Source organism: Crocuta crocuta, unplaced genomic scaffold, assembly GCF_008692635.1.
Source record: "Crocuta crocuta isolate KB4526 unplaced genomic scaffold, BGI_CrCroc_1.0 scaffold131, whole genome shotgun sequence".
NCBI lineage: Eukaryota > Metazoa > Chordata > Mammalia > Carnivora > Hyaenidae > Crocuta > Crocuta crocuta.
Window position 1 is genome coordinate 7,505,082 of NW_027528977.1, and position 25,300 is coordinate 7,530,381.

The window sequence follows — 25,300 nt, forward strand, 5'->3', positions numbered from 1 at the left end:
GCTTTTTATTGATATAAGCACTATTTAAGCATTTCAATATAATATATATAGATGTTATGTTTTATAAGTCATTTCTGTTCAAATTCAGTGAGCACTTTTAACCTGCAGAATGAAAATCTTTCTTGAAGCCAAGGAATTTTCCCCTAGTATCTAATTATTGCCTCTTTTCCCTTGCTTGTTTCTTTCTCTCCTGGAGAAGAAGAACTCCTCGCTCATTTGGACTCTCAGGTGTCCTCAAATCACTTTGATCTTTCTTCAAGATTTATATATTTATTAATTTTTGCTCCATTTTGAAACATTTCTATACTTTGATGTTTTGTGACAATAATTCAATTCTCAGCACTGCTCATTCTATTTTTATTTCATCTAATGTGTTGCATTTTTTAAAAATTAAAAACTATGCTTTCCATTTCCAGAAAGTATGTTTGAATTCTGTGATTAAATGTCCTTAAGTGCTCTTCTTATTTTGTTATTGATGATATCAAATGTATAGCCTGTCCATCCCTAAGAACAGTTTTAGCTGGGAGCCACAAGCTCTGCTTGCTTTTCCTCATCTGGTGATGCCCCCTTTGGGAACTGGTTTTTATTACCTTCAGGATTCAGGTTGACTTCATTAGGTACTAGAGACATTAGCATCACCAGCGAAATTGTAGGGCCATGTGAGTTGATGATAGACAAGCATGGCTTGTTCCTAACAGAACGTCTTTCCTTTCCACTCTCAGCTACGTAATTAGTGTCAGGTTGAAAAGATGGAAGTCCACATTCTCTTGACTGTGTTATGCTTTGGGTCCTATTCTAAGAAATCTATGAAATTAAATATTCCTATTATAAAAACTCTTTGATCTTTGCACTGTTATCTCCATTTTATGAAAGAGGAGTCAAGAAACTTGCCCAAGCTTTCACAACTAGGAAACAGTGGGGCCGGAACTTAAATCCAGGAACTCTTTGTCACTAGCAAGGGAATATGCTATTCTGCCCACATGAGCATTCCTCACATGTGTATCCCTCATGGCTGTTCCAGGACCAAGGAGATTAGTAGCTCCTTCAGAGGAATCAATGCCCCTCAAGGCCAGACTATCACCAGGAATTCCAGGGCTCAGATCCTTGCATGAGGCTTTTCCACTGCTAGTATTCATGCTCTGTTGGCCAAAGTAGGGAAACATCCTGTACCCCATGACTCCTTTGGAACTCAAGTAGGTGTTAAGGCTTTCACGTACCCTTTTATAAACCCTCTTCCCTGAGAGCTGTCATTTAGCTTACAGGGAGCTACTGTTGGAAGCTGGAACAGTTTGAATAGGCTGGAGTCATCAGTATTGCACCATCCTCTCAATGTAACCTGCTGGAGGGTGGTGACTGTTTGCATTCTCAACATCCCTAACATTATAGGAGATATAGTAGTAGCAGCTCAATAAATATTTACTAAATGACATTACAAGAGGCCTTAACCATCAGAAAGCCATCCCCGTAAAGTAGTAGGTTAGACTTAGAACTCCATCCCCAAACTCTAATTCCCAAGCCAATCCTTTTCTTAGTTTTTGGAAGCTGTCTCTGAGATGGCTATCCTTTTAGAAAAGGGAAGAGGAATCCTTATTCTTTTGGTTATGAGTTTTCAACAATAAAAAAAGTTAAGGCCTTAATTTCTTATGGAACAGGTGAATGAAGAAACACTGTGACCATAGAAGAGCCCTAGAAAATTCTGTGTGTGTGATTGTTTGTATGTGTGTTTGTGTATATGTGGGATGATTAAGAGGAAAAGAAGAAAAAGATCAAGCTGATGAAAAGTTAACATGCCAACCCAGCCCCACAAAGAAGAAGGAGATGTTGCTTAGCAACTAGAAGTTTCAGGAAGGAAAATTCTTAATTCCAGTGGGGGATGTGTGGAAGGTAGGTTAATGTATATCTAAAGTGAAGGCTTTTGAGATTATTGTTGTGGTAATTAATTTGCTTTGAGAAATATGCTGCTGCTTTTCCTCTGCATCCATTAGAAATTTGCCCCTGTCTCAAAGCATAACTAATAAATGGCCAAAATGAATGGAGTGACTAAACAGGGGTCAGCTTGTTCGTTATAAACAGATGTGGCCAGGGACCAACAAGGAAAATCATCTGCTACTTCACTGCTCTAATTGTTTTGTCTTTTTAATTATCCCACCAATGCATGAATATATTTTCATGGTAGAAGGTTTTTTAAATTCAGAAGTATTAAGAGAAAACCCTGAAACAACCCCTCTAGTATGCTTCTCCTAGTTTGCTTTCCCAGTTGATACCACTCAAGAGTCTGATACAGGCATCCTTCTGTTCTTGCCCATGCATTTATGTGTATTCATGAATTTGCTTTTTAATTTTTAACACAAGGGAATCATATCCTACTATTTGAGCTTATATATATATATATATATATACATACACATGTATGTTACATATATATATATGTGTGTTTGTGTATAAATCATTCTTTTTATGTGCCACCTACTGTATTCCACTTATATCTTTCCTATTGACAGGCATTACAGTGTTTCTAGTTTTACACTAATACAGACAATAAACTTAGAGATAGCCTTGAATCTATCAATGAGCACTTGAAAAGTATGCTTTGAAAATTTATTTCTAGAAGTAGAATTGCTAGCCTAAAGGGGTTTAAGAGTTAAAGTATATATTTCCTAATTGCCTTCCCAAAAGACTTTAAAAAGTCTGCTGCATGTTATATGTCCATTTCCCTATATCTTTCCCACATTTAACAGTTTGTGCCATCTGATAAGTGAAAAACCGCACACACACACACACACACACACACACATGCACACACACACACGATTGCCAGTGAGACTGACTATCCTTTATGTTTACTGGCCATTTTGTTTCTCTTTTTGAGAATTGCCATCTGGCATCCTGTACTCATTTTAGTGTGGTTTGCCTTTTACTAAATTATTTATAACATTCTTTATACATTCTGGTTATTAATACCTTGTCTGCTAAATGTGTTACAGTAATTTATTTCTACCACATATATTTTATCTTTCTAAATGTTTTCTTCCCAATTGTACAGAAGTTTTAAAGATTTTCTGGGGAGAAATCTGTCATGTATACTTGATGGTTTCTGGGTCTGGGGGTATATTTGAGAGGAGCATTGCTACCCCAGTGCTCTAAATATTCCATATTTTCCTTCAACACATATATATTTTTGCTTAATGTTTAGGACTTTAAACCATCTGGAATTTGTTTTAGTAAATAATCTGAGGAATAAATAGTATCTTGCTTTACTTTTTTCATATCATGGCCACTTTTCTCCAAATTAGTAAATAATCTTTTCCTGCTGATTAAAAGGCCAACCTAATCATAAATTAAAGTCTTACATATATGTGAATCTGCTTATGTACCCTATTCAGTTTTTTTTCCCTATTCCCAAACTCTCCAGTTTTAGTTAGAATAAGCCTAATCCCATGTATTCCTATCTATTTAGAAGTCCTGCTCATTGATAGTCTTTTAGATTTTTTTTCTCTGCTGGGGGATCTTTTTCATATGAAAGAAATTAGATAGATAAATAGATTGATACTGATACAGTCTTTTGGATTTTATTTTCCAGGTATTTAATATTTTTTAATGAGATATATTTTTCACTGGATTTTACTTACGGGAAATGTGCTAGTTATATCTCTGTTTCTCCCATTGGTGGTCACTTCTTTCTTCTGTAACTTCATTACACTCTGCATTGCTGTAAGAGCTGTCCTTTTCTTGTGTCTTGAGTTAGAATGCTTCTCAATTTTGTCATGAACTCTAATGTTTCATATAAACATCCTTTATTAAGGATATTTCCTTTTAGTTTCTACTTGCTGATTTTTTAAATCATCAAAGAACATTGAATATAATCAATTGATTTTTTTTTTAGTCTGCTAATAATGATATATACATTTTTTTGGGTAATATTTAACCAGGTGTTCTGAGAAACCCTTGTTAGAATTTTCTTTATAAACGTACACTTCAAGATTTTTCCTCTCTCATTTCTACCAAAGAACAGAGGGGAGAGATCATTTAACCAGTGTGAATAAGGTAATGGAGTAATAACTGGCTAGGTTTACTACCAGTCATTAGCTGCACTGAGAGGTTAGACAGAGATCTGTCTTCCTCACATAAAGTTTGGAAGAAAGGGGTCAGTATTAGTTCAGGCACATGAAAAATAAAACAAAACAAAGAAAACCACCCAGAATCTCCTAGGCAAAGACTGAAACAAGTTTGATGATACTTACATTTCGTGTAATGTGGTATTGGTTATAGAATAAGTGGTAATATTCTATTTTCTGAATCTCTTACTGAAATTTCTGCCTCTTTATCATATATATACACACATACACACATATATCTATAACCAAGGGAACCAACTTTCCTTTGGTTTTTGTGAATATCAAAGAGAGATAACTTCTACTTGATTGTGATATATTCTTTAATTTTCATTCTCATGAGAAAGGGTTGGATTACATTTCTCTTTTTTGTATACATTTGTCCTTTGTTGATGGTAGAGTTTTGCTGTTCTCAGAGAACGATTTACCAATGTTTTCATATTTTTTTCTGCTCTGGAACAGAACAGAGTAGAACAGTTTACTTATATTGTAGAAAATATTTGAAGTCCTTCTATTAGAAAATAGAAGAGTCCTTCTATTAAATTATTTGGGCCTAAAGTCTTTTTAAAAATAGTTTTAATTGCCTTCTTCATTTCTTCACTACTAATACTTCTATTCCTATTTTTATGTTTGAGCTAATTATAATAATATATACTTTTTTTTTTAAATGTTTTTATTTATTTCTAGGAGAGAGAGAGAGAGAGAGACAGCGTGAGCAGGGGAGGGTCAGAGAGAGAGGGAGTCACAGACTCTGAAACAGGCTCCAGGCTCTGAGCTGGCAGTCAGCACAGAGCCCGACGCGGGGCTCGAACCCACGAACCGCGAGATCATGACCTAAGCGAAAGTCAGACGCCCAACCGACTAAGCCACCCAGGCGCCCCAATAATATATACTTTTCTATGAAGTGATATACTTCACCTAGTTTTCTAAATTTATGGCGTGAGGTGAGCCATAATATTTTCTTATAATTCATACCGTTTAATGTAATTTTATGTTCCTGTCCCACTTAAAATGTCTTTTCTAATTTTCTTTTCAATGTAATTGCCAGATGTTCAATTTAATGGGATTTCCCAAGAACAAACTTGATTTAACTCATTATGCTTAATGTTTTCATTTTATTTAGTCAATTTCTGCTTTTATATTTATTAATTCTTTATTTTTTTTTGTTTATTATTTTTGAGAGTGAGAGACAGAGTGTGAATGGGGGAGGGGCAGAGAGTGGGAGGAAGACGCAGGACCTCAAACAGGCTCTAGGCTCTGAGCTTTCAGCACCGAGCCTGATGCGGGGCTTGAACTCAGGAATGGTGAGGTTATAACCTGAGCCGAAATCGGCCGCTTAACCGACTGAGCCACCCACACACCCCTTTTTGGTCTCTTTTGTCAGTCTTTCTTGGTTTCTTATGTCTTATGTGTGACAGGATGAGTAAATCAGATACTTGTATCAGTTTTATCTGAAACCCAAAGGCCAGAAGCAGAATAGTAGGGGACAAATAGCCCTGTATTTCTAAATGAAGGAATAGTTTTTCTGTGTACAGCTGACAAAAGAATTAGCTGACAAACAGTTTTGTGACCTGTGGCCCTAAATTCAACTTGAGAGGATAAAAAGGTTGAGGTTGGAGAGGCAAGGAAAAGAAAGTACTGTGAGGAATTGTTGTCACTTGGTGACATTTTCTAACTATACCTTCCTTCACATTTAGTGTGTAGGATAAATGGGTAATCCCTGGGTTATCCCAGGGGGCAATGTTATCCATGACCTCTGGAAAAGTAAAAGTGCCTTGAAGAGATCCTCTTGTAGAATTTTATATCCCTGCCTTCCCTCTTTCCCCCTGGTGTTTGCCTGCACTTACAGAAAACAAAAAGCAGAAAGTATGTAGCTAGAGCTAGAGCAGTCTTCCTGGGGAAGAGCAAAGAGAGGTCCCTGCTTCCACTGATGGATAAAGAGAAATACATGCTTTCCTAAACCAGATGTGACCAAAAAGAAGCTGGAGATAACCTAAGATACTGAATCTGAGGGCAAAATCTTAAGTGCCCAGGCCAGAAACAGAGCTCTGCCTATATCAGTGGAGCTACAATTGAATGTTCCTAGTGAAGACATCTCTATAAAACCCACAAAAATACCCTATGAAGTCAGCAGTGAAAATTCACCAAGCCCAGAGAGCATGCTCACCACGTCACAACACCCCTCCCCATCAAATCAGACTTTTATTTTCCGTTACCCCCTTATCCATCTCTGACTCTGCCCAGCTCCAATCCTGGAGGGTCCTAATATCACAGCTAAAGGTGTGAGTTTGAGCAAGGAGGAGCTGACAAAGCAAGGGCAGAAGTTCCCACAAATACCCTACCCTCTCCTGCCTGAGATGAACTTGAGCTGGGGAAGAGAGAAGTGAACCATTAAATAAAATCCCAGTGTAGACTATTTCACTAAAATGGACAGTTTAATTCTTTTTTTTCTTTACCTTTGACTTTATCATCTGCTTAGAAATCATTTTGTCATAAGTCCTTTTGACCCTTGAACAATACTGGCTTGAACAGTGCTGGATACAGTTATACATGGAATTTTTAAAATAAATACAGTATAAAATTGTAAACATATTTACAATGTTCTTTTTGTTTTGTTTTTTCATTTTTTAAATAGTTTATTGTCAAGTTGGTTTACATATAACACCCAGTGCTCATCCCAACAAATGCCCTCCCNTGGTGTGGGGTTTGATGAGTTCCTTCTAGATTTTGGATACTAGCCCTTTATCTGGTATGTCATTTGCACCTATCTTTTCCCATTCTGTCAGTTGCCTATTAGTTTTATTGGTTGTTTCCTTTGCTGTGCAGAAGCTTTTTATCTTGATGAGGTCCCAGTAGTTCATTTTTGCTCTTGATTCCCTTGCCTTTGGGGATATGTCAAGTAAGAAATTGCTGTGGTTGAGGTCAAGGAGGTTGTTTCCTGCTTTCTCTTCTAGGGTTTTGATGTTTTCCTGTCTCACATTCAGGTCCTTTATTCATTTTGAGTTTATTTTGGTGTATGGTATGAGAAAATGATCTAGTTCCAGTCTTCTGCATGTTGTTGTTCAGTTCTCCCAGCACCATTTGTTAAAGAGGCTTTTTTCTGTTGGATACTCTTTCCTGCTTTGTCAAAGATTACTTGGCCATACATTTGTAGGTCCAGTTCTGAGTTCTCTATTCTATTCCATTGGTCTATGTGTCTGTTTTTGTGCCAATACTGTACTGTCTTGATGATTACAGCTTTGTAGTAGAGGCTAAAGTTTGGGATGGTGATGTCTCCCATTTTGGTTTTCTTTTTTAATATTACTTTAGCTATTTGGGGCAGTTTAATTCTTTAAATAAAACTGTAATTATTACAAGTGACTGGAGGATTGTTTTTTCTGTTTAAGAGTAACCAGGAAAGCTATGACGTTTTCTCAATATTTTACCCAATGACAGGGGAAGAATAAGACTGTAGAACGGATTGAAGAGGATAATTTAAAATAAATAACTTTGTATTATGTTTGCATCCTATCAATTTCGGCTAGTTCAGCATACTAGTTACATAATCTGAACTCATTTATTTTCAATCTTTGTTTACTAATATGTGCATTTAAAATTATGAATATTTTAAGTACCAACCTTTGACCACATCACACAGATTATTATAATTAGTGCTTTCATTTTATTCATTATGGATGATATAAATTATAATTGTAATTCCAATTTTATTTTCATCTGAATGGCATTTAAAAATGTACAAGTGCATGACCCTTTTGCTCTTTTTTGTTGTTAGTTTCTAATTTTACTGCAGTTTGAAAAGAAAACTTATCCTGTGTGATTTGTCTTTTTGAATAATGAGAATTTTCTTTGTGGCTCAACACACAGATTTCTACCTGGGAGCTTACACCCAGTATTAAAGGGAGTAGTTCCTGTGCCCATAAATTCTTCCTAATGCAGTTTCATGTTCTGACTCCCTTGATTCAGAAACATCAGGATCCTGTGCCCATAAATTCTTCCTAATTCAGCTTTATGTTCTGGCTCCCTTTATTCAGAAACATCAGGATCCAAACACATGTCACTCCATGTTAGCTATGTCCTACGGCTTCTTCAGACCATTGTCTCTTTCCTGGAATAGCAGCCCCCACACATTCCTAGTATGTTATGACTTGTTCCTACTTATTGGTCTGAAGACCAGGGTGATTGGTGAGAGGATGGTGAGTGGGATGCTTATTTTCTTCCAAGGCCTCTGGATCATCTCTAAGCAAGGGAGATGTGACAGTCTTTTTTAGGGAGAGGTGGACCACTTCTGCAGGCCCAGATGGTCCAGGGACACCTGAGGTTTCAAGTTTCTCCAGTATATCAACCAAGATGGTTCCATAGTAACACTCAGAGTCCTGATCATGATGATAAAGGGCCCAACCTGCTCTGTAGAACAGACTTTCTAGGATTGAGAATTTAGCTTTGTCTGCAACCAGCTATCTTTGCAACTAAGTCCTGTACCTGATTCACAACTCTTTCTGTTGTCATGTTGCAGGAGGAGAGATTCTCTTCAAAAGCTGCCAAGGAGACCCACTGTCTTCCCCACTTTGCCTTAAATTGATGATTAATCATCAGTGGGCTTTTATTTTCTTTCTTCATTGCCTGGTTGTACTCAACAAATTCCATGTGATTCCGTTGTCCTCATAACTTTGACTTTTCTCAAACCTGTCGAAGATTTGAGATGTTGCACACATCAGTGCTTTTCCTTCTGCTATGATCCCATCCCAGTTCACCACCAGTGAAATTTTAACGGTTTACTGTGCAGTAGCTAGTCTCCTAAGATGACCCCAGTGTCACCGCATCCTCCATGTATATGTCACACATCCTATTTCCTCTCCCCTTGAATCTGGATTATGCTTGTGATTGCTTTGATCAATAGAATATGAAATGAATGATGCCTTTGGCCTAGCCTTTACTTGCCCTAGCAGTTTCCACATCCTCTTTTTTGGAACACTTGCTCTTGGGATGTTCCCTCTTGGAACCCAGCTGCCGTGCTGTGAAAAGCCCGCTTGTAGGCATGCTGATCGCCAGTCCCAGGTGATCTCACAGTTGAAGCCAGCATCAGCTTCCAACCATGTGAATGAGCTCAATTAAGCTCCTTGATGACTGCAACCCAAGCTAACCTCAAGGAAGCTGGAGAACTGCCCAACTGAGCCCACAGAATCATGAGAAATAATGAAATGGTTATTTTAAGCCTCTAAGCATCGGAATTATTTGTTATGCAACAATATGTAATCAGAAATGTTGCCACAGTATGTCAGGAGATACCATACTCCTTTCGCTACTAATAGTGGGATCTTCATTGTTAACCAGCTAGTGAGTGACTTGACTACAAAAATTTCATTCTTAAAGTCTGCTTTCTTGGACCACTTAGCACCAACTGCCTGAAGTCAGGTCCCTTTGGAAATACTTATTGAGGTAGAGAAGACAGAGATAAGCATGCACAAAGTGTATTGGACAGCAATCAGAAACAATGCCTGTAAGGGCATAAGGTAAGGACTGAGCAAAAGGAGAAGTTGAGCTGCGAAGTATTTGTCCCAGAGGTTTCAGCCAATCCTGCAGGGAGCTCTGAAGATAGGACCTTTAGAGGTACCCTAAATTGAGATAAAACCTATGGGATGAGGAATTGGATGCAAGCCGCTACCAGGGAGGGAGCCAGCTTTGAGAGTGGCATCCGTGACAGTGCACGACTATACTGCCAATTTAAATATTTTATAATGCTGTTTTGCTTATTTTCACCTCTCTGCCTTTTGTCTATCAAACTTTTGTTTTCTTCCCCTGACTTAGTTGTTTGAAAATTATAACCACTTTTTATTCATCTCATTTTTATTTTTACATATTTGTTTTTTTAATTTTTTAATTTTTTTCTTTTATAGTTCATTGTCAAGTTGGTTTCAATATAACACCCAGTGCTCATCCCAACAAGTGCCCTCCTCCATGCCCATCACTTCCCTTATCTTTACATATTTGAATGTGCATTAACCTTATAACTTTCTATCAGTGTCCATATTTAATCAGAATATCTCTTCTTTGCTTGGAAGGCATAGGATTTATAGTCTATTTTTATGTTTTCTGCTCTTAACCTCTCTCTTCTGCTGCCACTCATACTTCTGATGTATTATATAAATTCACATTATTTTATTTGCACTAGTAACTTTTAAAACTTATGTTTTTTGCTTATTTAGCATTCTTCCTTATATCCTGTGTCACTCTTGCACATATAAAATGGTTTATTGCAGTTCATCCTGTAGTGATTTTTTTTTTTTAATATATTTATTTTAACTCAAGTTAGTTAACATACAGTGTAGTATTCGTTTTAGGAGTAGAACCCAGTGATTCATCAGTTGCTTATAATACCCAGTGGTCATCCCAACAAGTGCCCTCCTTAATGCCTATCACCCATTTAGCTCATCCCCCCCCACTTCCCCTCTAGCAACCCTCAGTTTGTTCTCTTATGGTTTTAAGAGTCTCTTATGGTTTACCTCCCTCTCTGTTATTATCTTATTTTCACTTCTCTTCCCCCATGTTCATCTGTTCTATTCCACATATGAGTGTAATCATATATTTGTCTTTCATTTATTTCTCTTAGCATAAATACATTGTAGTTCTATTCACATTATTGCAAGTGGCAAGGTTTCATTCTTTTGAATCACTGAGTAATACTCCATACATATATATATGTATACCACATCTTTATCCATTCATCAGTTGACGGACAGTTGACGGAGACAGTTGGACTGTCTCCATAGTTTGGCTGTTGTTGATAGTGTGGCTATAAACACTGGGGTGCCCCTGTGAATCAGCATTTTTGTATCCTTTGGATGAATGCCTACTACTGCAATTGCTGGGTTGTAGGGTAGTTCTGTACTATTATCCAGAGTGGCTGCACCAGTTTGCTTTCCCACCAGCAGTGCAAAAGTTTTTCTCTTCTCTGAATCCTCACCAACATCTATTTTTGCATGAGTTTTTAATTTTAGCCATTCTGACAGGTGTGAGGTGGTATCTCATCATGGTTTTGATTTGTATTCCTCTGATGATGAGTGATGTTGAGCATCTTTTTATGTAGCTGTTGGCCATCTGGATGTCTTCTGTAGAAAAGTGTCTATTCATGTCTTCTGCCCATTTCATCACTGGATTGTTTTTTGAGTGTTGAGTTTGATAAGGTCTTTATAGATTTTGGATTCTAACCTTTATCCAGTATATCATTTGCAAATATCTTCTCCCATTCCTCTGGTTGCTTTTTGTTTTGTAGAATGTTTCCTTTGCTGTGCAGAAGTTTTTTTTATCCGTTTGCAAGAAAAAAGTACTTCTCACTCCCCAGTCCATGGTCCAGAGAGGTTTTTCCTCCTGTGTGATCTCAATGACAACTTTCTCAGCCCCTCTCTCTTTCTCTTTCCCCTCCACAAAATGGGTTCCCTTCCCACCGTGTCACTGCCATTTTTCCCCCCCAATTCACTTCCATGCATCTCACACCTCCCACACCTCTTCCCTCCAACTGTGGAGATCTTTCTGCCACTCCCAGATTGATTTCCTGGGTGTTCAAATGATCTGACCTCAATACAGCTGTGTTTGATGGACAAGGAAAGCCCAGGGTCCCCTGCTTCTTCGCCATCTTAACTCCTCCCCTATAGTGATTATTTTTGAGAGGATGAGTGGGTGATAAATCTTCTGAGTCCCTGAATATTTGGAAATGTCTGTTATTTTGTTGTGTTTGAAATGCTAGTTAGCTTGGGCATAGCATATAGATTGAAAATCAATTTTTTCCTTGAACTTTGAAGTGATTACTTCATTGTCTTCAAGGATCCACTGTTACTAATGAAAAGTGTGATGAAATTCTTACTTTTGTTTCTTTGTAGGTAACTTGGTTGTTCTCAGACATTTCAGTGTTCATGGCACCAAGATATATCTCCATGTGGGTCATTTTGCCTTCACTTTTTCTTCTAGAATTTCAAATAAATGGAATAATACAATACATACTCTTTGGGGTCTGACTTCTTTCATTCAGCTTAATGTTTTTGAAACTCACTCATGTTTCTGTATGTATTAATAGGTTATTATTTTTTATTGCTGACTAGTAAAGCTTAAATTTTTCTTTTCTAGTTGTTACTAATATATAGAAATATAATTTTATGTTGAATTTTGGATGACTTTGTAGTTAGTAACTGTAAACTCATTAATTTGGGTAATTTATAGATTCTTTTGGATTTTCAACATAAGCAATCCTATCACCTATAATGACAGATCTGTCCTTTCTTTTCAGTACCTGTTCTTTTTCATATTTTAAGTTTATTTATTTATTTTTGAGAGAGAGACAGAGAGAGCTAGTGGGGGAGTGGCAGAGAGATAGGGAGAGAGAGAATCCTAAGTGGGCTCCGCACTGATGTGGAGCTCAATCTCACGAAACTTGAGATCATGACCTGAGTCAAAACCAAGAGTCGAATGCTTAACCGACCAAACCACCCAGGTACCCCTAGTTTTCTTTTTTTTAAATCTTATTGCATTTGTTTAAACCTACTGTACAATACTGAGTAAAAGTAGAGGTGGTAGTAGAGAGCATGTTTTCGTCATTTCTGATCTCAGAGGCAAAGTTTTCAGCATTTCATCTTTAAGTATGATTTTTGCTACAGATTCTAGTAAGAATGCCTAGTTTGTTAAGTGTCTTTTTAGTTTATATAATTAATGGACTTGATTTTTATCATTTTTTAATGCATCTATTAAAATGGCCATATGATTTTTCTTCCTCAGCTATTGCGGGTGAAGTATATGGTTGATTTCATAATATTAAACTAACCTTGAATTCTTAGAAAGAACCAAACTTGATCATGATATAGAATAATTTATGATATTGTATTGCTTAATTTTAAGAATTTAGTCTGCTATGATATTGGCCTGAAATTTTTTTTCCCTTGTACAGTCTTTGTTATAAACCAACTGATCCTGGCTTCAGAAGGCAAGTTAAGAATTGTTATTTCTTTCTGTTTTCTGGAATAGTTGATAGAAGATTGATGTTCTTTTTTTCTCAAAATGAAGAATTTACCAGTGAACCCATTTGGGTCTAGAGTGTGTGTGTGTGTGTGTGTGTGTGTGTGTGTGTGCATTTTCAATAGAGATTCAGTTTAGTTAATAAATATAGAGCCAGCTGGATTTTTATATCCTCTTATGACTTTTAAAATATTCATCAAATTTGTGTTAATTTCTTCAGCTTTCATCCTGATATTGGTGACTTGTGTCTCTTCTCTTTCCATTGATCATCTGTCTAGAAGTTAATCAGTTTCATTGGTCCTTTTAAAGAACTAAATTTTACTTTTCTGAGTAGCTCTATGATATATTTCTTTTGTTTTATTAATTTCTTTTCCTATCTTTTTAGTTTATTTTTCATTTTTGCATGTAATTTCTTTTTTGTTGTTTCTTATTTCTTGATACAAATGCTAAAATCATTGCATTTCAAAGCCAGAAAATGTTAGGAAAGATGAAGAAGGCAAGAGAAAACAGATTGTCTAGTTAAAGGAAAGAGCTCTGTGGTTCCTTGGATAAATGGGAAATTTAGACTCAGGACTCAGCCTATCTTCTGAGAAGTGGAAATTGAAAACAGAAATAAATAAGCAGAGTACTAAGCTTTGTGACATTACATAATTTTCCCCCTGAAATAGTTATATTTTATTTTTTTTCTTGACTTTTATTTTTACTTATTTATTTACTTCTATTTAAATTCAAATTAGTTAACATTGCTGATAGTAAACCCTATCGATTTCAGGAGTAGAGCACAGTGACCCTTTTGCACTGTTGGTGGGAATGCAAATTTGGTCACTCTGGAAAACAGTATGGAGGTTCCTCAAAAAATTAAAAATAGAACGATCTTGTGACACTATATAATTTTTAAAAACACATCTTTACATTAGTTTCTTTAAAAATTAAGCTGAATAGAGGTGCCTGGGTGGCTCAGTTGGTTGAGCACCTGACTTTAGCTCAGGTCATGATCTTGCAGTTTGTTATTTGAAGCCCCACGTTGGGCTCTGTGCTGACAGCTCAGAACCTGGAGCCTGCTTCAGATTCTGTATCTCCTTCTCTCTCTACCCCTCCCGTGCTTGTGAAATGTCTCTCTTTCTCTCTCTCTCTCTCTCTCTTTCTCTCTCTCTCTCTGTCTCAGAAATAAACACTAAAAAAAAAATCTTCAAAAAATTAAGCTGGATAAAAGTACAATGAATACAGTAATCCCATTTATATAAGATCCTAGAAAAGGTTAACTTCTTTATAGTGCCAAAAAGCAGATCTGTCGTTGCATGGGATGGGGGATAGTGAGGGGAGACAGAAAGGAGAGATTACAAAGGAGCCCAAGGATTGGAAAAGATGGATATGTTCACTGTTTTGATTGTGGTGATGATTTGGCAGGTATATACATATGTGAATGCTTATAAAATGGTACATTTCAAATATTTACTATTTACTTAATGTCATTATACTACAATAAAACTGTTTAGAAAACATGCTATCATAGAAATAACAGGAACAAAGATGTCACTGCATAGTGACAAGAAGTTTACTGTAATTCTTATTCTTTTCTCTGTATGCAATGTATCTTTTTCCTGACTACCTCCACATTTTCTTTGTCTTTTGTTTTCAGTGCATTAAGTATAATATGTGTTAGTGGTATGTTAGTATGTATATACACATGCAATACAAATATATATGTATATAATATTTGATAAATATAGTTACTCTTCCCTAAGTTTCATGGATCTATAATTTGATGTATGTTACTAATTTGGAAAATTCATAGCTATTACTGCTTCATAATTCCCCTCCCCCATTCCCTTTCTTTCTTCTCCTCTGGCATTCTATTTGTCATATGTTTGACTGTATAAAATTATCCCTTAGGCCTTGGCTATGTTCTCTGTTTCAATTTGGGTAAATTCTATTGACCTATCTATAAATTTACTGGTTCTTTCATTGATATATGTACTGATTTGGGTGTTGAAGATATTCTTCATCTATATTATTGTGGGGGATCTTGTTTCTTGAAATTCCATCTCTTTTTTTTCTCTGAGATCCCATCTCTTCAATGAAATTTCCTACTGATTTCCTAAGTTTTCACCTTTTCCATTAAAATTTTTAACATGATAATCACAGTTATTTTTATGCCTTTGTTAGACAGCTCTAACATGGCTATAATATCTGAGTCTCGTTCCGTTTGTAGTTTTTAAAAAATTTTTAAATGTTTATTTATTTTTGAAAGATAATGACACAGAGCACAAGTCAGGGAGTGTCAGAGAGAGAGGGAGACAGAATCCAAAGCAGGCTACAGGCTCTGAGCTGTCAGCACAGAACCCAATGCAGGGCTTGAACTCAATGAACTGTGAGATTATGACCTGAGGTGAAGTTGGATGCTTAACCAACTGAGCCACCCAGGCGCCCCCAGTTTATAGTTTTATTTCTTAACAGTATGTTAATTTCTTGATGTTTCCCCCACAATTTTGTGTTGAAAGTTATGCATGTTGTTTTGGACATTGGAAACAGAGGTAAATAGATTTTATGTCTATAAAATGGTATGCCTTCACTTCTGCTATGTATTTAGTGTGGGAATTTGATAATCTAGTGAAGATGTTGGTTGGATTTGTAGTTCATGCTCTGCTTATGCTCATTGCACAACATGTTTTATATTTCTCTACCAATATCTTTTGTTTAGGGTGGGGGCTGGTTTTCCTCAGCAGTTTTCTCTCTGTCCGCCCCACCCTTAGCTTTAGGTCTTCCAATTGCACTATGCCACATAGAAGGTCTATGCTTGTGCTCTTGCAGTATACCACTGTTACTTGTTACTTGATGCCTGTTAACTTAGTGGTGGGGAGCAGAGGGGACATTCTCTGTTGTTCTGATTCAGCTTTAGTTTTAGGTAGGGCCTGTGCCCTTGGGTCTTACAGATGTGACCTTAGAGCTCTAGCCTTTTCACCATTTGTAGTTCTGTGTTTAGGACATATTTCTGCCTCTCTCCTCAGGGAAGAGGGATTTTTTTTTTTTTTTTTTTTTTAGTTCTCTTCATTGTGGGTTTGTGCCAATGTATAAAGGTGACAGAGTTTGTTGCCTCCCTACTCCTGCAGAATGATGCTTTTTTTTTTCTTTTTTCCATAGGGGAGGTAAGGGAGAAGGCTGGTTTTTACTCCTTCACAGTAGCTGGTGTTTTCTGCATTTAAGTCTGCACCACGAGGCATGCTTTTGCAGGACCTCTCATCTGTTTTTTGGTGTGCCCAGTAGAGTCTGTGGAGGAAAGCCTGCAACAAGTAGTGAGCTCCTCCTATATATGCCCACTCCCTGGGCTTTCACATTTTCTTGTAAGCCCACATTCAGCATCCCCCAATTTGCTAACTTTCATAAAGAATTTTTACTGTTACGTGGCTGTGTTTGCCATAGGTAAGCAACTGCCATCTTTCCTGTCAACACCTGTCTCTCCTAAGATTTTAGACTACTTGGTTGTCCTGTGATCTCAGTTCTCTGAGGGGTCCAAGAAAATCTTGACCTTGCATTTTGGCTGTTTGTTGTATTATAAGGATCGGAGAAGTGTTCCTTGCAGCTTTCTGCATCCTAGGCAGACACCAGAAATCTTTTAACTGTTTATTTAGACTTTATATTGATTTCCCAGAATTCTTTGCATATTCCAGATACATAGTCTTTTTCAGATATTTGTATTGAGAATGTTTACTCACAATTTGTGGCTTGTGTATTTTCTTAATTTTTTCTCTTCATGTGCATAACTTTTAAAATTTAATAAATTCTAATTTTTAATTTTTTTCTTTTTTCTTTTATGTTTAGAGTTCACAGTGTCCTGTCTAGATATTTTTTATCTATTATAAATTCCTAAAGGTATTCTTCAGTATTTTATTTTACAGGTGCTACTATACTTTTTGCTTATATGCATAGGCTTACCCATCTTAAATATTTTTTTCTTAGTGTTTATGTATTTTTGAGAAAGAGAGAGAGAGAGAGAAAACGTGAGTAGGGGAAGGACAGACACAGAATCTGAAGCAGTCTCCAGGCTCCTGTAGTCAGCACAGAGCCTGATACTGGGGTCAAACTCATGAACAATTTGATCATGACCTGAGCTGAAGTCAGACACTTAATGAACTAAGCCGCTCAAGTGCCCTTTGTCCATCTTAAATTAATTTTTTTGTTTGTAGTACAAGGAAAAGATTGAGGTTTGTTTTTCCCATTTATCCAGTTGTTGTAGTAGCATTTACAGAAAAGACTTTCCTTTGTGCATTAAATTGCTTTGATACTTTTTACCAAAATTAATTGACCACATGTACATACTGAACTCTCTTTTTGGTTCCATTGAACTATTCTTTTTGTCCTTACACCAATACAGTACTGTTTTCATTTCTGTAAGATTTCATTGTAGCTTTATTATAGGTTTTGAAATCAAAAGAGTGAGACCTCCGACTTTGTTCTTTTCGGAATTGTTTTTGTATACCAGGTGTTTGGTATTTCTTTATACATTTTATTTAAAAAATTTTTAATGTTTGTATTTGAGAGAGAGAGAGAGACAGTGTACAAGTGGAGGAGGGGCAGAGAGAGACAAAGACAGAATCTGAAGCAGGCTCCAGGCTTTGATCTGTCAGCACAAAATCCGATGCAGGGCTCAAACCTACAAACCGTGAGATCATGACCCTGAGCCAAAGTCTGATACTTAACCAACTGAGCCACCAGGGGCCCCTATTTTTTCACACATTTGAGAATAGACTTTTCAATTTCTATAAACTAAGACTAGTAGAATTAGCTTACATATCAATTAGAGGATAATTGACATGTTAACAATATTGAATCTTTCAGTTAATGAACATAGTATATCTTTCCACTTATTTGGATTTTATTTAATTTCTCATGGAAGTATTTGGTAGTTTATACTGTAGAAGATTATGTATTTTATGCTTTTTAATTTAATTTAATTTTTATTCCATTTTCCATTTCCCAATGTTTCTTACTGGTATTTAAAGACAATTGATTGTTTTATTTTGACTTTGTACCCTGTGACCTTTCCAAATTCACTTAATAATTTTAGTACTCTAAGTGAAATCCTAAGATTTTCTGTGTAAAAAATCAAGTCATTTATAAATGGCAACAGTTTAACTTTTTCCTTTTAAATATTTATGGACTTTTGATTTTTGCCTAAGTTAAAGAATTGACTATATACAATTGTAATTGGCTTTATTACATACAGTTTGTATACAATAAAATTCATCAGTTTGGGAGAGCTTGGGTGATTCTTTTGGTTAAGCATCAGACACTTGATTTCAGCTCAAGTCATGATCTTGAGAATGAGCCCCTCTGTCCTGACAGCACAGAGTCTGCTTGGGACTCTCTCTTCCCCTCCTTGCAAAACTATGCACAGGCATACATGCATGTATGCTCTCTCTCTCAAAATAAACTTTTAAAAGAATTCATCAATTTTTAAAGTATAATTAAAAGATTTTGACAAAAGCATAAAATCATATAATCACATCAAAATCGTGATATAAAAATTTCTGTCACTCTCAAATCCCCTCAAACCCATTTTCAGCCAATTCTCTACCATATCTTGGCCTCTGAGAACCATTGATCTATAATTCTATCACTTAAATTAGTCATTTTCTCAATATTATATAGAAGGATTTATACACGTAGTATTTTTATCATATTTTACTAATACATATTTTGTTTTATTAAAAAATTTTTTAAGTATTTATTTATTTTGAGAGAATGAGCAGGGGAGGGGCAGAAGGAGAGGGAGAGAGAGAATCCCAAGCATGTAATGTGAGTGCCGAGCCTGATGTGCGGCTTGAAGTCATAAACCATAAGATCATGATCTGAGCCAAAACCAAGAGTTGGACGCTTAACTCACAGAACCACCCAGGCATCCCTTACTACTACATATTTTATAACCCACAAAATTCAATATTATAATTTTTGCTTTAAACCTTTAGTTGTCTTTTAAATAAAAGGAAGAATAGGAACTAGAGCTTCTTCTATTTACACATATTTCTGCTATCTTCATTCCTTTCTGTATATCTCAGTTTTCATCTTCTTTGTTTTCCTTCAGCCTAAAAATATTCCTTTAGTATGGAATTTCAGATTACAAGTTTTTTTTTCTTTAATAGTTAAATATCTTCAAAGTTAAATAACTTTAGAGATATTCTATTGTTTTTGGCCTACATTATTTTTGATGAGGAGTCATCTGGCATTTGTATTATTATTTCCCTATTATCTATAATAAACTTTTCTCCTTCTCTCTCTTTCTTCCCCCAACCCACAGCCCCAGCAGAGGATGCTTTCAAAATCATTTTTTTATCTATTGTTTTTAGACATTTGACTTAGATGGGCCTAGGTGTGGTTTTATTTCTACTTATTTTGTTTAGGTTTCTGAAATTCTTGAATCTATAAGCTGATGTTAACCTAAATTTGGGGAACTTTAGCCATTTTTCAAATAAATTTTCTGCCCCAGTCCTTTCTCTTTATCTCTTGAGACTCCAGTGTTATGTAAGGTGTCTTGATATTGACCTATAATTCACTGAGACTTGCCCCCCTACCCTTTTAAAAAAAATTTTTGTTTTCTTTCTTTGTTGTTACTGTTCTCTACATTAGTTGATTTCTATAGCTTTGCTTTTATTGTTTTGTTATTGTTGAAAAACAAATCACTCCAAAATTTATTGACTTAAAACGGCAATATCTCCCACAGTTTATATTAATTCAAAATTCTGAGTTATTTGAAATTCTGAATGTTTTTGTGATTTAGCTCAGGTTTATTAGGAGATTTTAGTAGATGTTGGCTGGGGTTGTAGTCATTTGAAGGTTTGTTCGGGGCTGAGGAATTTACTTCCATGATGGCTGACTCACATGGTTGATAAGTTGGTTCCTCTCCACATCACCATTTCCATGCAGCTTTTGAGAATCCTCATGCCATGGATGTTGGCTTCCCTCAGAATGAGCATTCTAGGAGATCAAGGCAGAATCTGAAATGCTCTTATGACTGTGGAAGTCACACACCTTCACTTCTACCATGTTCTATTTGTCACAAAGGTCAACCCTAATTCATCGTGGTAGGTGAACTCAGAAAAGCATGATTATCAGGAGATGATTAGTGGGGACTGTCTTGGAAGTTAGATACCATATTCTGTCTTCAAGCTCACCCATTCTTTTCTTTCCAATCTGAACTCTTCTGTAAGTTTTGAAGAGTTTTGAGCAATTTTTTTTTTTTTTTTGCAAATTTCAGATAGTTTGTCCATTCATTTTTTCAATTTCCAATTTTTTCTTTTGAAGAGTTTCCATTCTCTGGTAGTATTACCCAACTGTACACTTGTGAATATCTTTTTAAAAAATTGTTGAATGTATTTATAATAGCTGTTTTAAATTCTTTGACTATGAATATCAGTCCATTAATCATCTTGGTGTTAGTTTCTATTGATTCATTTTTCTTTTGACTGTGGTCCAAATTTTTCTACCACTTTGCATATCGAGTATCTTTGTTTTAATTGTATACTGGATGGTCAGTGATTCCTTGCAGAGATTCTGGGTTCTGTTATCTTTTTCCTAAACAGCTTTTTCCCTTCTTTCTTGTAACACACAGTTAAACTTGGTCAAACTCATACTCCAAACCATGTCTCTCCTGTGGTGAGGAACAGCTAAAATTTTTTCTCAGCTTTCAACTTTCCAGCTATTGCTTTGTGTTTTCTGCTAAGTTCCTTGGAATTTCCCACACATATGCGTAGTTCAGAGATTAGTTTAGTATTTGAGCACAGTATATATGTAGATTTTTGGATTCCTTCAGTGTACTCCCTTCTTTCTGGAATTTCTTCCTTAATTTCTAGCCTCTCTGCCAGCCCTGAATTCTGTTTTCTGACACATCAAGCTACTGAGATTGTGTCGCCTGTAGAGTCCTCATGGAAAAGCTAAATAAATGTGCACCTCATTTAGAAAATTTCCTTTCTTTTGAGGGTTACATTATTTTCATTTTTCTGATTTTGGTGGGTCTTTTGCACATTTAAATAACTTTTTTATATTTAATCCAGAGATTATAATTGTTATATATAGAGGGTTAGTCATACCAGATCCTCTGCCATACCAGAATGGAACTTTAGCCATGTATATGAGTGAGACAAAAAAATGGGTAATTGGAAGCTTTGGGTCTTTAAGCCTGTTGAATGAAAAGCTTCACTGTAAGGTGTTGAGAAAAATCAGGATGTTTTGTTGTGGGGGAGTATCCTAATTGTCAGTATCCAAACATCCCTCTCTCCTTGGATTGTTTACTCTTCTCAACGAGGAGTCCTTTAATTTCCTCTGTGGCTGGGGATATGATAGACCGATGCCTATTTGTCAGCATTGTGGGAGTCTGATGGACCTGGAAGTCTCACATTTTATTATGTAGTTTCATGAATCCCTCTGTTTTCAATATGGTCTGAGCTGTACCTTGTGATGTAAGACACATTTCATTGTTTTTCAACATTTCCAAAGATTAAATCTCCTCTCTTTTCCAAGGGGTTGGAAAAGAAACTGTGTGGGGTTTTTTTTGTTTTTTGTTTTTTTTTGGCAGTGAAGAGTAGAAGAAATATGGGGGCCTAAGAACGTATAAAAGTGTTCAACTAATGTGTTATTCTCTGCCCTAACTTTAGAAAGATCTGGTACTCAGTTCCTAAGCATTTCTAGAATTCTGTGGTAAGAATTAGATATCTTTTCTATTGACTTCTCCCATTACAAATCTGGATTTTGAGTATATCTATTCTTCTAAGTCAGTTATTATTAGTCCATCTGTTCTTAGATTCAGAGACTTAGTTGATATTATTTCTCCCTTTATTCTTATGGACATATGCCGTTGTTTTTTTTCTGGTCATCTTAGATATTTTGTAAGGAGTGAAGATAAATCATATGGATTCAATCCTTTTCCATATGTTTTAAAATAATATTTATTTTCATTTTCTGTTTTTAAATAAACATAAACTGATTCATTAAACTAGATACCCTCTTTTGAAACATCAGTTAATAGCACTTTTACAAAATCAGTTTTGAAAAGCATAACTATCAAATGGCTAAACCAGCATTGAATGTAAATATCAATTCTGCAGTCTCCTCTGTGCCATGAAATGATGTTTCTCTAGCTACTGTTCCCCAAAATAGCAAGATTAAAAAGACTTATCATCTCTTTCGATGTAATATGCTTGCTTTGGACTTATGTTGTAAAAAGAATTGCTATCAACAGACAAGTATGTACATGTAGTCCTGCCACTTCAGAACTAGCCTCAGAGAAGTGTGAATAAAAATGGCCTAGCAACTACTTCATTCTATTCCTCCGCCAGACAGTGTAAGCCAAGGGACACTTACTTCATGAGAACTAAAATTTGTATGTATGGACTTGATTTTATAACATGAAGATTACTGAATTCATTCTCTGAAAAGTAACATCATGTGAGCATTTTCAGTCTGAGAATCACACTGAATTTGTAGGAATGTACAAATACTTGCTGTTTTTTAGGCTATTTGTAAATTGAGCATATGCTCATCTTCATAAAATTACCTGTAAGGAATAGTTTTTATATTTATTTTTTCAATTCTTATCAACTAAGGATCATATTCTTATCACTATTTAGTTAATTTTTTTTGTAGTTTACCAATTTAGCATGAAACCTCTTAAGAGCCAGAAATAAATCAATAAATTAGAGAATATTGTGCTGCCGTTACGATGGTATCAGGAATGGGAACACATGAGAAGAGTTTAGTGCATGTTGGAGGAAAGTAAAAAAATAGTAATAATACTGAAAGTAACACCTATGAAGGAAGGTTAAAGAAAGGGCCTCAGAGTTATTTAGACAGAAATAGGTGTGAGGTACTACTTTTACATATAAAGATTTATTATGGAATATGACTGATTGTTGTTTATCTTTGCTGAAGCCCAGAAAAAAAAAGTTCAAGGGTAGAAATATAAATGATATACATTTAACCAGTACTTGGAAGACTAGCCAGTGGAATGCCTGTGATGGGGCACATCTCTTGGGAAGAGGAAAGTGGTTTAAATGTAGCAATCTTCTCCGTCATGAATGGGAACAGGTCCTGCCTTAAGGCTTGCACAGCGCCCTTCCAGACCTGTAATTCTCTGGGTCATTTCTGTTCTAGCCTTCAGGGTTGGGAGTGAACTAGAGAAGGCAAACACCTGCCCTTTCAGGAGCTCCAGCAGCGCTAAAGGAGGCAGTGCCGGCGTCAGCATCGTAGCATCTCTTCCAACTGAAGACTACACTCAAAGGTGAGTCAGGTCAGTGTGGACTCAGGTGCGTCCTTATCCTCCAGCTTACACTGGGGCTGGGCACAGGAGCCTTGCGAGATCGGCGACCACAGGGCACCCTCCCCAGCCGCCAGTATAAGCGTTGACAGAGGGACGCACAGGGGATGGCTGGTTAGCTGGTGGTAGGTGGGAGGGACTCGCTACCTGGACGCGCTCAGGGAGGGATGAGTGGCGCGAACAACAATCAGGTCGCTCTCTCACCCTTCTGCTAGGTGGTCCCGACCCCTGTGCTCCCAGAGAGCCACTCCTGGAGCGAGCGTCCCACTGCGCGCGGTCCCTTCCAGGCTCCCGGCTCCCGCGGGAGGGCGCGTGGGATGATGCTCTGGTCCTCGTGCTTTCCCCAAGCTCCTGCATCCGGAGCCGCCCTAGCCGGCACCGCCGCAGCCACAGCCAGGGAGGGAGAAAGGAAAAAAAAGGGAGGGGGCTGGAAAAGCTCGGCGGAGGGAGGAGAGGACGTGGGGAGGGAGGAAGCGAAGGGGGAGGGAATCTCTCTCCTTTGCAGTGCCTCCGCCTCTCCTCTCCGGCTGGCCGCGGCCGGGTTCTCCCTCCACACCCTCTCCCAGCTCCTCACCCCCTTCTCCACCCACCCGCTTTGCCTCCCTCCCTCCCTCCCGAGCTCGCTGGAGGAGAGCCGCAGCCTGCGCGCGGCCCGGGGCGCGGGGGTGGCGCCGGCGGCGGCGGTGGGTGTGTGCGTGTGTGTGAAGGACGCCACCTCTTGCTCCTGCGTTTGCAGGCGGCGGCGGGCGGCGGGGCTTCTCGCTCCGGCAGCGGCGGCGACAGCGGTGGCGGCTTCCGGAGTCCCGCCGCGAAGATGCTCAAAGTCACGGTGCCCTCGTGCTCCGCCTCGTCCTGCTCTTCGGTCACCGCCAGTGTGGCCCCGGGAGCCGGGAGCCTCATCCCGGATTATTGGATCGAAGGTTCCAACAGGGATGCTTTGAGCGATTTCTTCGAGGTGGAGTCGGAGCTGGGACGGTAAGGCTGGGGGCGCCCTGGACGTGGTGGAGCCCCGCGTCCTGCGCGCGAGCTCGGGCTTCTGGGGTAGCCCGCGGCGCGCTCCGGGGCTCTCGCTTTTTTTTCCAAGAAACAGCTCCCGAAGACGCGGGATCCAGCCTCCCTGCCCTTTGATTTCTCCCCGCCTAGTGTCTAGGAGGGAGCTAAGCACGTCCAAGTTGGAGCCGTGGTCTCTCTCGGAGCGCCCAGGCCGGTGCAGCTGCAAGCAGCAGCCTGACTCTCTCCCGCCCTCTCTGCCTCCTCCTCGCCGGCTGCCACTTCCCTTGGGTGACAGCACCCACCACACGTGGGCCCTGCTTTCCCGATTGGTGTCTTCGCTCACGATTATAGCTTGCCAGAGGGTCTTGCTTGTCTGGTTATTTTTTGGGGTAGGGGTGGAGGGCGCTCCTCCAAACCATGACAGAATTATTAAATTAGATTCTTCCTCCTTGCTCTCATCCAACTCTCCAAAGCAAGTGGCACTAGAAATTAAACTTAAATACTAGCTTCCCTGCAGAGTCTGCTCAGGAGTGAAGGGGGAATGAATCATTTCAGAGAGTTGAAGGCAGAATAATGAACTAGTGTGGCTTTAAAGAAAAAGCAACACATAAGGTCCAGGCGGTGGTAATTAGAAGAGTTCTGCTGCTCTTCTTTCGTGCTGGAGTGTTTTATTTAAATTATGTGTGCAGAAAGCCATCTCTCTGGGGTTGCAGAAATGTCCCCCGTCCCTTCTCTGAAGATCCAAACAGGTAGAGAGTGGTTTTGCCAATGTGATGATGCCATATGTTCTCATGTTTTTATCCATTGGAAATTGTTTTTTTCCTTACCTTCTTCCTTTTTCCTTCTTGCCTGTCTGTTATCCAGAGGTAAGGAGAATTCTCTTCAACAC

At 37.8% G+C, this 25,300-nt stretch overlaps 1 protein-coding gene across 1 annotated transcript in view; it reads left to right on the forward strand.

Moving 5' to 3' along the window:
- Window positions 1-24,126: 24,126 nt before the first annotated feature.
- CAMK4 (calcium/calmodulin dependent protein kinase IV) overlaps window positions 24,127-25,300 on the forward strand; it is a 211,375-nt gene continuing 210,201 nt past the window's right edge. The window contains exon 1 of the mRNA XM_077757172.1: window positions 24,127-24,393. Coding sequence (XP_077613298.1) covers window positions 24,233-24,393 — 161 coding nt within the window. The 5' untranslated portion in view covers window positions 24,127-24,232. The remainder of the gene's footprint in view (window positions 24,394-25,300) is intronic.